This window comes from Marmota marmota, unplaced genomic scaffold (assembly GCF_001458135.2).
Source record: "Marmota marmota marmota unplaced genomic scaffold, marMar, whole genome shotgun sequence".
NCBI classification, from domain to species: domain Eukaryota; kingdom Metazoa; phylum Chordata; class Mammalia; order Rodentia; family Sciuridae; genus Marmota; species Marmota marmota.
In genome coordinates this window covers 4,265,919-4,279,112 of record NW_026000206.1, presented here as the reverse complement: position 1 = coordinate 4,279,112, position 13,194 = coordinate 4,265,919, and the positions used below count along the sequence as shown (strand labels likewise).

The following is a 13,194-nucleotide window of genomic DNA, read 5'->3' as shown; positions in this document are numbered from 1 at the left end:
AGTTTAAATTGCAGGGTCAATAAAAGACCCCTCTAATCCTCCCATTTATTGACAGAATCAGTATCTGCCTAGCACGCTTGGGAAGAATGTTAGATCTGGCAGGGGCCCCATCAGAGCAACTCCTAATTCTAGAGCTAAACCTTGGAACAGTCTTTGTCTGCCTGTCAGGCCACGGTTCACCCGTCCTTCAGCTCTGAGAGCCCACTCTGCAGGTGGAGGATGCATTCAGGCCTCCGCCCTCGTTACTCAGCACACACACGAGAGACACCTGGTGCCGAAGCGCACGGTGGCCCAGGCAAAGATGCACTTCACCACGGGGTGGGGACATACGGCAGGGCTGTGTTGAGGGGGAGTTTCTGTGGGGTTATGAGTCCCTTTTCAACCACCCAATCCTAAGACACTTCTGTTGTGGGAAAGTGAAATTCCACTCGACATGATCTCTCACAGTGTGGCAAACGGTAACGAGTGGCCTGCTATCCCTTGAAGATGGGATTTTATTTGTTCCTTGTGGCTGGGTCTTTATTGTTCTTTTAATTTGCTCATCATTAGGATTCAGTGACTAAGAGCATTGCTCTTCTGCCACATGTGACATCAGAAGGTACGAGGGGGTCAGTGCTGAAGGGGCCATGCCCATGGGCGAGGCCAAGTGGTATCCTTACAGGTGGCTGGTGGAGTTCAGGTCGAGTGCCTTTGGTGGTCTTGCTGCAGCTCCCCCACAATTCATGACTTGAAACCCATCTTTGTCCACCCCCAGGGTTCTGCCCGGTGAGGTATGGACGCTAGATACTCACGTACTTGAACTCAGCCAAGGTGCCCTTGGCTTGTGGGTTCATTTTAAGCAGGTTGTTGATAGTCGGTCACCCGCTGTGTACAAGGATGTCTCTGCCTTTGACTCTTTTAACTGGTTGTGCCAATTCCTTCTCCAGATGAAGCTGGTGAAGCTGTTCGAGTCCAGCCTTTTGGGTTTTGGCCTGTCCCTGGTGCCCGGCTGCATCCCTGCAGCTGCCTCGTGGTTCTTTGGCATTTGCTTAGACTGCAGAAATGGACGGAAATACTGAGGAGAGAAGAGGCTGTGGGGACCAAGGCTAAAGGGAATGCTGTATGGCTGTCCTTACAGTGTTGCTATTTTCTTTAAGCTAGTTTATTTCAGCAAGAGCCACTGTGATTATCATTTTTTTGGTGCTGGGACTGAATCCGTGGTCCCCGTGCGCTGGGCGGATGCTCTACCCCTGACCTACAGCCCAGCCCTGTAAAGCAGTTCCTTCCTCCCAGCATCAGGCTCATTTTTAAGAAATTCAGGAACTCAGCCTCCCTCCAGGGCCTCTTGTGCCTGTGTGATGTCAGCAGGCCCCAGAGCGAGGCTGGTCAGGTGAACAGCAGGGGCTTGAGGCAGCCACTCGGGACACCCAGGCCACCTTGCACAACATGGCTCGTGGGCCTTTCTGTGGAGTCACGACTTGCAGTTCTTGAGGGAGCGTTGTGAAATCTCAGCGTGGAGCCGTAGCCATGAAGGGGATCTGTTCCTGCTTACAGTGATTGGATTTCATGGTGCCCCACCCACCATGGGCCTCAGACGCAGAGAAGCGGGTGCCCACACCCTGATGCATGGCTGGGCGTCTGTTTTGCACGAGCAGATTTTAAAGGTATAGTTTTGATGATTTAAATTTCACCCCAGGGAAGTGGCTACCTGCCAGAAATTCCAGCAAAATTCTTTCCCCCTAACCTGCAGTCATTCCTTAGGCACCAAGACAAAGGCCCCAGTGGAGGGCGGGAGGTGGAGGGGCAGGTCAGTCTGCATGGCCGCGTGGTCAGGGGCTCTCCTGTGCTGGGTACAGCCTCTCTGGTGGCTTAGCTCAGCAAGAGTGGAAAAGATCAACATTCCACCATCCTTAAGCCAAATCCCACTTTTTGACCTTTTAGGGAACATAAAAATCATGCCTAATGGTATGTGAGCACATATCTGCTGATTTCTTTTATGTAGAGAAGAAAAAAAAGACATTCCAAGGGATAAGCTCAGCAGTAATTGATGCTCTCTGAAAGAGTTACTACATTAATATTTAGCTAATTCGCGTGAATAGGCCATTGTGTTTACTTAAACAAATGACGTGAGTTCAGACACCTGACAGCATGAGGTGTGCTTTTCATTTAGGTCAGATTTGTAAAAGTCTTTGTGCAGCAACAAAGCTCTTTATTTGTTTTGTGCTCTCAAAGGTTTCTTTTCAGTGGCTGTGGATGGGTTTTTCTAAGTAGAAGCTTTGAAAATGAAAGATTATTGAAATTGTTTCAGTGTATGCCTGGCCCCAGGGGTCTTGTAATAAATGGGGATCCAGGAGCCCCGTGAACTCTCACAAGAATACGTGTGCTCATGGGCACCGGACACCCAGCCCACTGGCTGCCAGGGATGCCTGCTCGTTCCAAATGCAGTTGGGGTCCAGGGAAAGAACGTGCCCATCTCTTGCCTCCCTCATCTGACCTCCCCGCTGCCTCTGTTCTGCAAGATGACCCACCGGACGGTTCTGCCCTCTCTGTACTGTCTCGCCACCTAAATCCAACTGACCTCGGCACTTCAGTGTGCCAGAGGATACGAAGGCACAGCGTGGCCTTGGTGAGGAGTCTGGGCCCCACCTTCCATAGTCCTCTCAAGAGCAAGGGAGGCAAAGAGCGGTGGATACATGGATGCAGCCATTCCAGTTCCGAGTTGTGACATGGGAGTCTGGGTGCTCAGTTATGTGATTGCTACTGTGGGGGCATGCCGTGCCACTGTAGAGCAGTGCAGACTGCCAGGTACGGGCAGGACCCAGGCCCTCCCTGGGGCCATTTTGTCTCTGGCTTGTGGAATGTGGGTGCTGTTGCTCAGGTGAACCCTCATCAGAAAACAGCACAGTTATGAATCGTCCTTCGAGAACATTCTAGGCCCTGTTGATGGACCCTTTAAGGGCATGGATTTAGGTTACCAGTTTACTAAGACAGAAACGTGTGTGAAAAGTTCAGTTGCTGTCCAACATTTCAGTGGAGGTTCTGGAAGATAATAAAGGAAGGAGTGTGCCTTTAGGCCAGGCCAGTTGCCCTGGACGCCAGTCTTAAATATCACAGTGGTTGAAGACATGGATTCTAACCCCTGGGGAAGCAGTAAAGAACACAGCCAAAAGCCGTGGGCTCTGGCGTCAGACTGCTTGTGTTCAAATTCTGGCCCACACCTTTTCTGAGCCTCCTGGCTTTTGGCAGATGACTTAACAGCTCAGTGCCTCGGTTTGCCCACCTGTGCACAGGGAATACTGTAGAGCCGTTCCCTTGGATTGCTGAGGGTTAAGGTATCACACATGTAAACTCTTAGAGATACGCTGCTTGACAAACGAGAAGCCTTCTGTCAACCATGATCCCTCGCCATTATTAGCCAGCTTAGAAAATGTATAGCTTATCCTGGATTGATGCCGTGGCTTTTTATAAAATGTATGGCAATTGGAAAACTTACCTCCTTTCTTGGGTTTAAAAAAATTACTCGTATTTATGGCTGTGAGGGCCACTCAGAGGGCACAGCTTTCCATAACATTTATTGGTGGCCTCCTGTCAAGTTATCTGCTTAGGTGTGCTGGTAGGATTCTGGTGTTCAGAACCACCATTGGAGAGGGAAAAAACCTTTTTATTAAAATATGTTTTGTGATAAGGTATTTTGTCGGATAAAGCTGGGACGTTAATGATGCCTGTTTAGATTAGTTCCTCACAATAGGATGGGAATTTATAATATCAATCACCCTTTAAAGTTCAGCTCTATTGGATAAGTTTCTGGGGCTTTCGAGGACAGCTAGCTTTTACCATTGTGTGTATGTAGCCATTTAAAAGGTGTGAGGATCCAAAATGATATATTTTTGGAGGACTGTGCTGTTGTTACTGCGTGCGTTGTTACCATGACTATAAAGTAGCATTTAAAAATATGACTTGATGTGAAATTATTTTCTGGCACCAAGCATGAGAGAGAGAAGGTGCCTCAAATGCTTTTTTTTTTTTCCCCTCGTTAATAGACATAAACCAATAAGCAGTCCCTCCCGGGACCTTCTGCTAGGCCAGCTGGATTTGAGTGCTGAAAATATTTTCCTAATGTAAATATTATTCAAAGATTAAAAAAAAAAAAATCAGATCCTTGTCGTCTAAGATGAATTGCTCTTACCTGTTTGGAGTTGGCTGGTGGAGATGAAGCTGTCCTTCTATGTGCATTGTAACACTGTCTTTCCAATCAGGGGCACCCTACTGGACCAACACGGAGAAGATGGAGAAGAGACTGCACGCAGTCCCCGCGGCCAACACGGTCAAGTTCCGCTGTCCAGCTGGGGGGAGCCCAACACCCACCATGAGGTGGCTGAAGAACGGGAAGGAGTTTAAGCAGGAACATCGCATTGGAGGCTACAAGGTAGGATTGAGCTTTCTTAAGTGTGTATTTTTTAAACCCCTCCAAAGTTAGCAAGAACTAGAAGGAACATTTAAAAAAAAACAAAAAAAAAACCAAACAGCGATTATCATAATGGATCGTGTCAGTGTTTGATATCTAAAAAAAACTGCCCGGGACTTGCCTGTTATTTTAAAGTACAATCCCCATTTGCATTGTTCTTTTATATGAGGAGAATTTAATGACTAAAGGGTCGAAAGTTGAGTGTCTGTTTTCTATATGCTTTATGGTCTGTAAAACTTAAACTGGCGCAGAATTTGAGAAGTCTCAAGTAGAGTTGCCCTGTGCGAGCAGGATTGCATTAATAGGAACGGGCTAGAGGCCAGGACATGAAAAATGGTTCACTAACGGCTCTGGAAGATGACAGGCGGGCCTCTGTCCTCTGTCCTCTGGAGGATCCTAGGATGCCCTGACATTTGACATCATTGCTCATGGGAGGGAGCGGGGGTAAGGCTGACCTTGCCCTGCAGATGCCTGCAAAGGCTCCTCCAGGTCCTGGTTCATCTGTCCAGCCAAGGTTGGTTGAGCACCTCTGCGTGAGACACTGTCCTAGGCACTGGGGAAGCTACAGGGGCCAGGATGTGGCTGCAGCTCAGAGAGTCCCTGGTCCAGCAGGGAGGCAGACGAGAGAGCTGGCGGTGGGACCATGCTGATGAGGTCCACGACCTGAGAGCATGCTGTGTCCAGTGGACAGGCAAGGAGCCGTGGTGGCCGCTCTTGGGAGGATAAGAATGAAGGAGATCCAGCAGGAGTTTTGGGCTGTGTTGGAAGGAAGGGTGTCTCATAAGGAGAGCGATGGAATCTCTATCTGGTATGGAAGCAGAACTTCGAGACGCAGGACTCGAGGAACCCTTATCATGAAATTCTTTGTGCCTTTGGAATGTGAGTGGGCACGTTAGTCACCTGTTGCTGTGTAACAAATTACCCCGGGACACAGGGACTTTAAATAGTGTTATCTCAGTTGCCAGGGTCAGGAATCTAGGTGCAGCCTGGTGGGTTCTTCTGTCTCTTGGTGCCTCCCAGCACGGAACGCCGGGTCCCACGTAGGGTGGGGTCTCACCTGAAGGCTCACCTGGGAAGGGTCTGCCATGTGGCTGTTGTCAGATGTGCTTCCTGCAAGAAGTTGGCAGCCCAGAGCTCCTTGCCACCTGGGCCTCTTTGTAGGGCAGCTGCTGTGCTGTCCTCAGGGTGAGCAGACGAGGAGCCAGAGTGGAGGAACACAGAAGTCGTGGCTTTTGGTCACCTCATCGTGGAAGTGGCATCCCAGCACTCCACCGCCTGGAGTGGTGGGGACCACTGGGCTCCCTGTGAGAAATGTGCGCCTGGGTGGCAGTGGAGGGACGTGTAGGACCGTCTCTCCCTCCTGTTCAACATCACTTGATGGCATGCGAGCCCCTGTTCCATCACTGCCGTGGTTACGAAAGCCCCTTCCTAAAAGTGCCTGGGAGTCCTTTTCTGAAATGCCATCCACAGGATTTCATCTTTAAAGGATTATTTGATTGTGCAAAAGTTTTTGCCTTTTTGTTTTAACATTTAAAAATTGACACCTAGAAGCCAAAACCCAGAGGAAAATGGGAAAAGCCCGAGTCCATCTCTGTGAGCAGGTAGGGAACAGTTTAGGGTGAAACGGGTGGAAGGCAGGTAGATGGTGGGTGGTGTTAGCCTTTGAAGCCCCTGGATGTTGAAATGCTGTCATCGTCTGCCACGACTCCTGCTTGGTGAAGGCGGGAGGCGGTGGCGAGATTTGTCCTTACATTCTGAATTCAGTCCTTAGATCAGCTACCATGAGTCTGGGACATTGGCCCTTTAAAAAAAATTCTTTAATAACAAGTAGACGAAGATTTCATTAGGCAGTACTGCTTAGAAAGGAAGAGTTAAACCATTAAATTGTGGCCCCTGGGATTGTCTTAACCACCAAGCGCTCGCTGAGACTCACATAATTGGTGCAGTTCCAACCATTTATTTAAATATAATTTAAGCATCAGAATGGTGGTCAGAATCCCAGTGTCTAACTAATTCTGTCAATTGAGACAGACTTGTAAATAAGCACAAAGAGAGCCCAGGAGCCTCCAGAGATGCCTGGTCTCAAAATAAACGGGACCCACATCATCATTATGGGTGAGGAGCTTTTGGCAGATCTGAATCAGTGATTACGAATACGCTGGGAGACTAGGGGCTTAATGAGGAAATGCTGCTTGATTTTTAACAGGTGCAACTCAGCTTTGATTATTTATGACAACCTTCTTCTCAGTGAAGAGCGCCTGCGTTCTCAAAGCAAAACCTGGAGCCCTCCGGAGTGTCTCTGGCCGGTGGGGACATGTGAGGCCACGGCTTCTCTGTTGGTCCACGTTTGACCCTTTTCTGGAGGGAAAGAGAAATGGAATCTGAGTAGGTGGGACGAAAGTCTAGAGTATATTTTGCTTTTGAGAAAACAAAGCGAGAGAGAGGAGTCTTTGGAACATGGAGTCCTGGCTGGAGGCAGCGAGGGCCTGCTTCTTGCCCTCTGGACTTTTCTCTGGCCGTGGCCGAGGGATGGGGTGGCCTGGGAGCTGAGTCTGACTAAGGCAGATGATTGGTTTGCACAACAGTGATGGCACTGGACTTTCATTTTGGGGACACCGGAAACTCAGAATTCCAGAGGCCCTTCTAGGACCTGGGAAGGGAGGGGAGAATGCTCATCCCCTGGTGAAGTCTGTACCTGAAGTGATCCTTGCCAAGGGATATGTGACATCAGCCCCAGGTTCCCAGGTCCCCAGGTCCCCAGGTCCCCAGGTCCCTAGGTCCCTAGGTCCCTAGGTCCCCAGGTCCCCAGGTCATGGAGTCAGGGAGGTCCCTGGCTGATGCCCACCTGGAGCTGGGCCGCCCTGGCCTGTCCAGCTGCCTGCCTGGCTCTGGTCAGCTTCAGGCTCATGGTCCTCGTCAGGGCCTGAGCAGGACAGCATTTGGGGTGGGTGGGCCCCAGTGTGGAGTTCACCCCTGGTATTTTCTTCGTCCCCGGGGTCTTTGCCCTGCGGGAGCCCGTCCTTCTGGAGCCCAGTCTTCCCTGGGGCTTCCTCCAGAGGAGAGGCCTTGCTGGGGGGAGGGCCTGACGTCCCCCCCTGCTCCTGCCTTTTAGCCACTTAATGAACAAGCTGAGGCTTAAGTCTTCCACCGCGTTTGTTTTTCCCAGAAAACAAAGACCCGAAAGTGCCCACAAACAAACATTTGTTATTTCTGTGATTTTTGCTTTTCCTGGGAAAATCAATCTGCTTTTTCCATCAACTGAGGCTGAGCTTTGATGGCCCCGCCGCCCCCCGGCCCTCCTCTGCCGAGCCGCAGCTTGTTCTGGACTGGGGTGCGCATGTGGCCAGCCAAGGGAGAAGGGAAAACGAAAAACAAAACGAAGTCAGAGAGAGTTATGAAATGGACGGACGGACGGACGGCTGGCTCCTCTTCGTGAGAATGACCCACAGAACTCTGTGTCCTGTGGCTGGGTCTTGTTTATCAGGGACCTCCCGCCGAGCTGTCCCTCGGTGATTAAGAGTCAGATGATTATTTTTCCTAGTAGGAGCTCAGGGCTGGTTGAATGTTATTAATGTGTAAGTTTTTAACGTAACGCTTGACTCCAACCGCGGCTCTGGGCTTTCTCCTGGGCTGCACGTCTGTCCTGGAGGCCAGCGCGTTACGAGCTCAGCCTCAGCTCCCACACCTTGAAGGGAGGAGGGTGGACAGAACGTCTGGTCCCCTCCAGCTCCAAGAACTCTTGAGTTAATTGCTGAACTGTAATGTGGCACCAGCCATTTTTCATCTTAAACAATAGCGCTGAGTTTTTTTTTTAAGTGAAGAGGTTACCTTGATGGCGCGGTATTTCAGTCTCTGAACAGTTACTGCGACGTAGCACAGAAAGCAGGAAGACACCTGGGGTAGTCAGTGGGCCCTTAACCTCTTAACCCCTAACCCTAACCTCATTCATGGAACCACTTGGTCTAGGGGGTTCCTGAAACCCATCTGACATCAAGTCTCAGGGCACAAGAGCTTAGACCCGGAGTGAGCACAGAGACATGCTCCCTTGACATGACTGTGAACAGCCACCGAAGCCCACGGCCTGAGTTCCCAAAGAGCCCCTCAGCTGAGAGCAGTGATTTATGGAGTACGGACTGTTCATCTCCAAGAGGGGTTCAGATCTGAGGAGAGACACCTGAAAACAGTGTTTCGTTACCATCACCCCCAAACTGGTGCTTTTTGATGCCTCACTTAGTCAATTTACGATCTCTAGGTTAGTTACTCCGACGTTGTTGGAATGACTTTTTTGATGTAACGCTTAGGTTTGACCTGCCGTGAGTTTTGCCCACACGCTGGGCAAGGCTCCCACAGAGCTGTGTCCCCAGCCCTGCACGTGCATTTAGGGAGAAAATCAAGACTAATGTGCTTAGAGGTCGAACATCCCTAATCTGCAAATCCAAGATCCAAAATGCCCTAAAATCTGAAATATTTTTAGAGCTGACATGACACTGTAGTTGGGAAGCCCCCCACCTAGCTTCATGATGGTCAAGGTCAAACATTGTGTTTGATACTGCATCAGATGACCTTTAGGTTTTGTGTGTAAGGCATAGGAAACAAATGGCTTTTTTGTTTAGACATGGGTCCCCTCCCCAAGACACCTCATGAATATGTGAATATTCCAATGAATATTCCAAAATTGGGGCAGGGGGGGACCCTAACTCTGAAGCACGTCTGGTCCCGAGCATTGGAATCAAGGATGCTCAGCTTGTCTTGGTGGGTTTGTACTTGACCCAGGTTCCTCTGGGCCGGGACATTTTAGCTGCAGACGGAGCCCTCTGTGAGGAGGACATGGGGTAAGTTGGCCTCATCCAGCCTTGATTGTTCCTTGGGTTGTGCCTTTGCCAAGTGCCTCCTGTGTCTTAGGGCACTGGGACCTTCCACAACTTGAAGGGGTGGATGGGTTCTGTCACCGTGTCATTTTTGTAGATGGAAGTTCTCCGTCCCGTACCCCATGGGACCCCGGCTCTTCTCCTCTAGCTTGTGTTCTTGGTAAACTGCGTCCTTCAAAGGAGGTTCCACATTTTATAAGAACATCATTAACAGCTAACTCAGAATCATCACAGTGCAAGTCAGTACCATTTGGCCCAAGGAGTACCATGGAGAGCAAACCCGGGGTGCTTTTGTGTCTGGCTTATTTCACATACTGTGTTCAAAGTCATCCATATTTGTAGCTTGACTCAAAGCTTCCATTTTTATGGCTGAATAGTATTCCACTGTGTGGATATACCGCATTTTCACTTGGGTCATTTCTGCCTTTTGGCAGTCATGAGTAGTGCTATATTTGGTGAAGAATCTGTTTGAGTCCTCACTTTCAGTTCCCTTGGGTGTATACCCAGGAGTGGAATTGTTAGATCATATTGTAGTTCCCTGCTTAGCTTTTTGAGGAAGGTCATGCAATTTTTAGAGTTAAGTTCAAAAGGTGATAGATGCCCTGCTGTCACCGACCTTGAGAACACCGCAGGCAGCAGACATCTAAGAGAGCAGCCTTGTGTTTTGCAGGTCACTTGCCACCTCCTCTGGAGAGACCCGGCAGTTGTGTACCAAGGGGAGGGAAGGTTTCTGCTGCTGGTCCCAGGGAATCAGGTGGCCGGGCTCTGTGGTCTGGACACCTCCTGAAAAGCAAACTCTGTGGATGTGGAGTTTGAGCATTAACAGGTGTTTGCCTTCACTTCTGCATGACCAGCTGCTCTGAGGGCCACAGTCCTCGACACGGGGAGCCCAGCTGGTACAGACCCATTTGCAAGGGGTGTTTTGCAGCCGGAAGCCTGCTGGAATGGGACTTGGGTGGGGTGGTGAGATTTTTTTATGCATCTTAATGACAGCTGGCCTGTGTGGAACTGTAGTTCCTGGGGTGGCTTTCCACAGGCCAGGGCCACAAAGGATGGCTGTCTTCCTGGATGAATGGGCCCTGCTCTGAGTGGAGGGAAGTCACAGGAGTATGGACTGTCACATGGACAGTGTTGGACCCGGCACAGAGAACAGCTTCGGGATGTTCGTTCCACTTGCTATCGAACACCTGGGTATTTGGAAATGTTGACTTTTTATTTTGCAATGTGGAAGCCAAACATCCAGGTGACACTTTGGGCCTTTGACCTTTGGCCTTAACATTTGGGTTGCTACACAATCTACATCTACATTCCCAGTTGTCACCCTAAAGTAGCTGAGGATTTAACAGGCACCTTGGGAGATTCGGGTAACAGAAGCATTCCAAGAAAACCTGTCTGGGCCACCTTTTGTCTCTGCATGGACAGGGTGTGGAATGTTGGTGGAATCCGCTTTTTGTACTGGAGTAAGAGAGTTCAGGCCCTCCGCTCCAATCTGCTTTGTTTCAATATTGAAATGTTATTTTAAAAAGACTGCAGTGAACATAGTTTTGAAGTCCCGTGCTCTCTAGTTCTGTTACTTGGCAGATGGAAAATAATGATGAATTCCACAAAGATCTGGCCATGGGCAGGAATGAAAATAAAGAATCGTGTGTGTGTCGGTTGGCGCAGGGTTTCTTTCCTCCTGGCCTTTGTGTGTGTCAGCTAGAAAGCCCTAGGCACAGGGGCTCCGCTGTGCAGGATCCAGCACCACGTAGATGGCCGAGGGGCTTTCCTATTTTACTCTTTGTTGTGTGCGTGATCTCTGTTTAAGTTTCAAAAGTGAAAATGAGGAAAAAGTAAACAACATGCATACTCTGACCATTTAATTAAAGCCTGTGGCTCACAGCTTGCTGTCTTCTCCCTGATGCTTGCTATGTTCACACAGGCCTGCTTGTGGCTTAGGCCTGTGTGCCACTGCGGGGTTGTGCTGTGTGTGTTTGGGTTTTTTTTTTTTTAATAAAAGGGAATCACAAATATACTTACTTCTATGCAATCTGGTTTTTTGGGTCATTTATCAATTGCTCTATAATGGAATCTTATCAGGGCTGAACATGAGACTATCTCATTCTTTCAGTGACTGGAACTAGACATTAGTTTCTACAGGATGACCCATACATTATTAACGACTCTTTTCTTGATAGATTACACTTTTGGGTTGTTCCTTAGAGTGCTTGAAGCAAGTTTTGTTCACGTGCAATTTCTGTGGGCTACTTTCCTAGAAGTGGAATTAACCAGGTAAAATAATATGCGTTGCTAATTTTAACAGTTACCGCCAAATTCTTCTACAGAAAGGTTTTCTCAGTTGATGTTCCTGTTCTCAATTGAGTCCTTCTTTGCTCCCTACTCACCAAGTACTGAGTGACATGGAGCCTTCTAATTTTTGTTAATCAGCTGGTGAGTAACAGTGTCTCATTATTGTTTTAATTTGCATATCCCTGGTTGTCAATGAGATTATGCATTTTTTTCAGTGTTTATTGGGTATTTTACAGTCTCTGTTCTGGGTAAGCAAAGACGGCATATGTTCATTTGACCTGACAAAATAATTGTAGCACTGAGAGGGGGAGAGGATTTAAAAGGTGCCTCGAAGGGCACCTCGTCTGTTTTTTTTGGAGGGTTGACACTGTAAGTTTTTACTGAGGCTTGGAATGGAAACACAGGGATTAACTTCATGCTTTGTCTCAATTTTTATAAAGTTACTGTTGTTGTTTTGCTTGCTATTAAGCAACCACTAATTAGTGGTAGGATGTCCCCTACAGAAGTGCCAGCCAGAGTCTCACTGGTGGCAGCTTTAAGGACATCCATTTAGAAAATGCCACAGCTCATAATATTTGGGCCTGGTGGTATGTCAAGGAATCAAACCCTGGATCAGTGATGTAAAAAGTAAATATTAACAGTGCCGCACAAGGCAGCGTTGACCCACCACCCAGGTTCTGGGAGGATGGAAACACCTGTTTGGTAAATGTGCTTCTTCTCGTCGTCAAAATATTTTATTAATATTAACTTGCTAATATTTGTAGCACATCTCCAGGAAGTCAGTATTGAGGGCGCATAGTCCCTTCAAGAGGGATCTCGCGTGGAATATCACAGCCCCAGCAAGACACTCTGGCTGACCACGTGCCCCTGGGGGTGGGGTTGGGGCAGCTGCCATGCCAAGCTACATATGCCAAGATTTAATGTCCCCTCCCCATGCAGTTCAGGTTCAGTTCCATTTGGAATATGCCGTGTGCCAAATCTGGGTCCAGGCGCGAGAAAGACATTGACAGTTTGGACCGGGTCCAGAGGCAGGCACTGCGGTGATTAAGGGCTTATGCGCATGACATCTGAGTGGGGGCTCAAAGAACTGAATATTTACAGCAGGGCTAAATGCTGGATTACGTGGCTTGGTGACGCTGGTCTCTGCTGCCTCCCTGTCTTGCCTTCCACGTGACTGGTGGCTCAGAGGCAAGGAGAGAACCGTATCTGTACCCCTGGGTGAAGGAGCATCTCCTTGTGGGGCCACCTGCCTCTTGGTAAGCCAGGGAGCTGGTACCTGCCTCTCAGGCCCTCTGGCTCTAGTGGTACCCAGGGGTCAGGAGTTCTCATAGAACCGGGCCATTTGGTATCTACTCCTCCAGGTTCTGAACACCCCTCCTGCGCAGGAGAATTTTCTCTCTCCTACAGGGAGACCTGGCCCCTTGCTTTGGTTCTCTGACAAGTTATTGGCCCGGCCAAGCGCACGGCTTATCTCCTGAGTGGAGACGGACTCTCTCTGCGGTGGATCGGGTGCCCCAGGTGCTCTTCAGTGTCAGGGATCTTACTTGCGAAACATCACTTTCCCATCACCAGCTCACAGTGGGACTGTGAGAT

At 49.1% G+C, this 13,194-nt stretch overlaps 1 protein-coding gene across 13 annotated transcripts in view; it reads left to right on the top strand.

Moving 5' to 3' along the window:
• Fgfr2 (fibroblast growth factor receptor 2) overlaps nt 1–13,194 on the top strand; it is a 95,702-nt gene that overhangs the window by 29,316 nt on the left and 53,192 nt on the right. For all 13 annotated transcript variants that reach the window (XM_015498331.2, XM_015498330.2, XM_015498328.2 and 10 more), the window contains one exon: nt 4,236–4,405. In XM_015498331.2, coding sequence (XP_015353817.1) covers nt 4,236–4,405 — 170 coding nt within the window. The remainder of the gene's footprint in view (nt 1–4,235; nt 4,406–13,194) is intronic.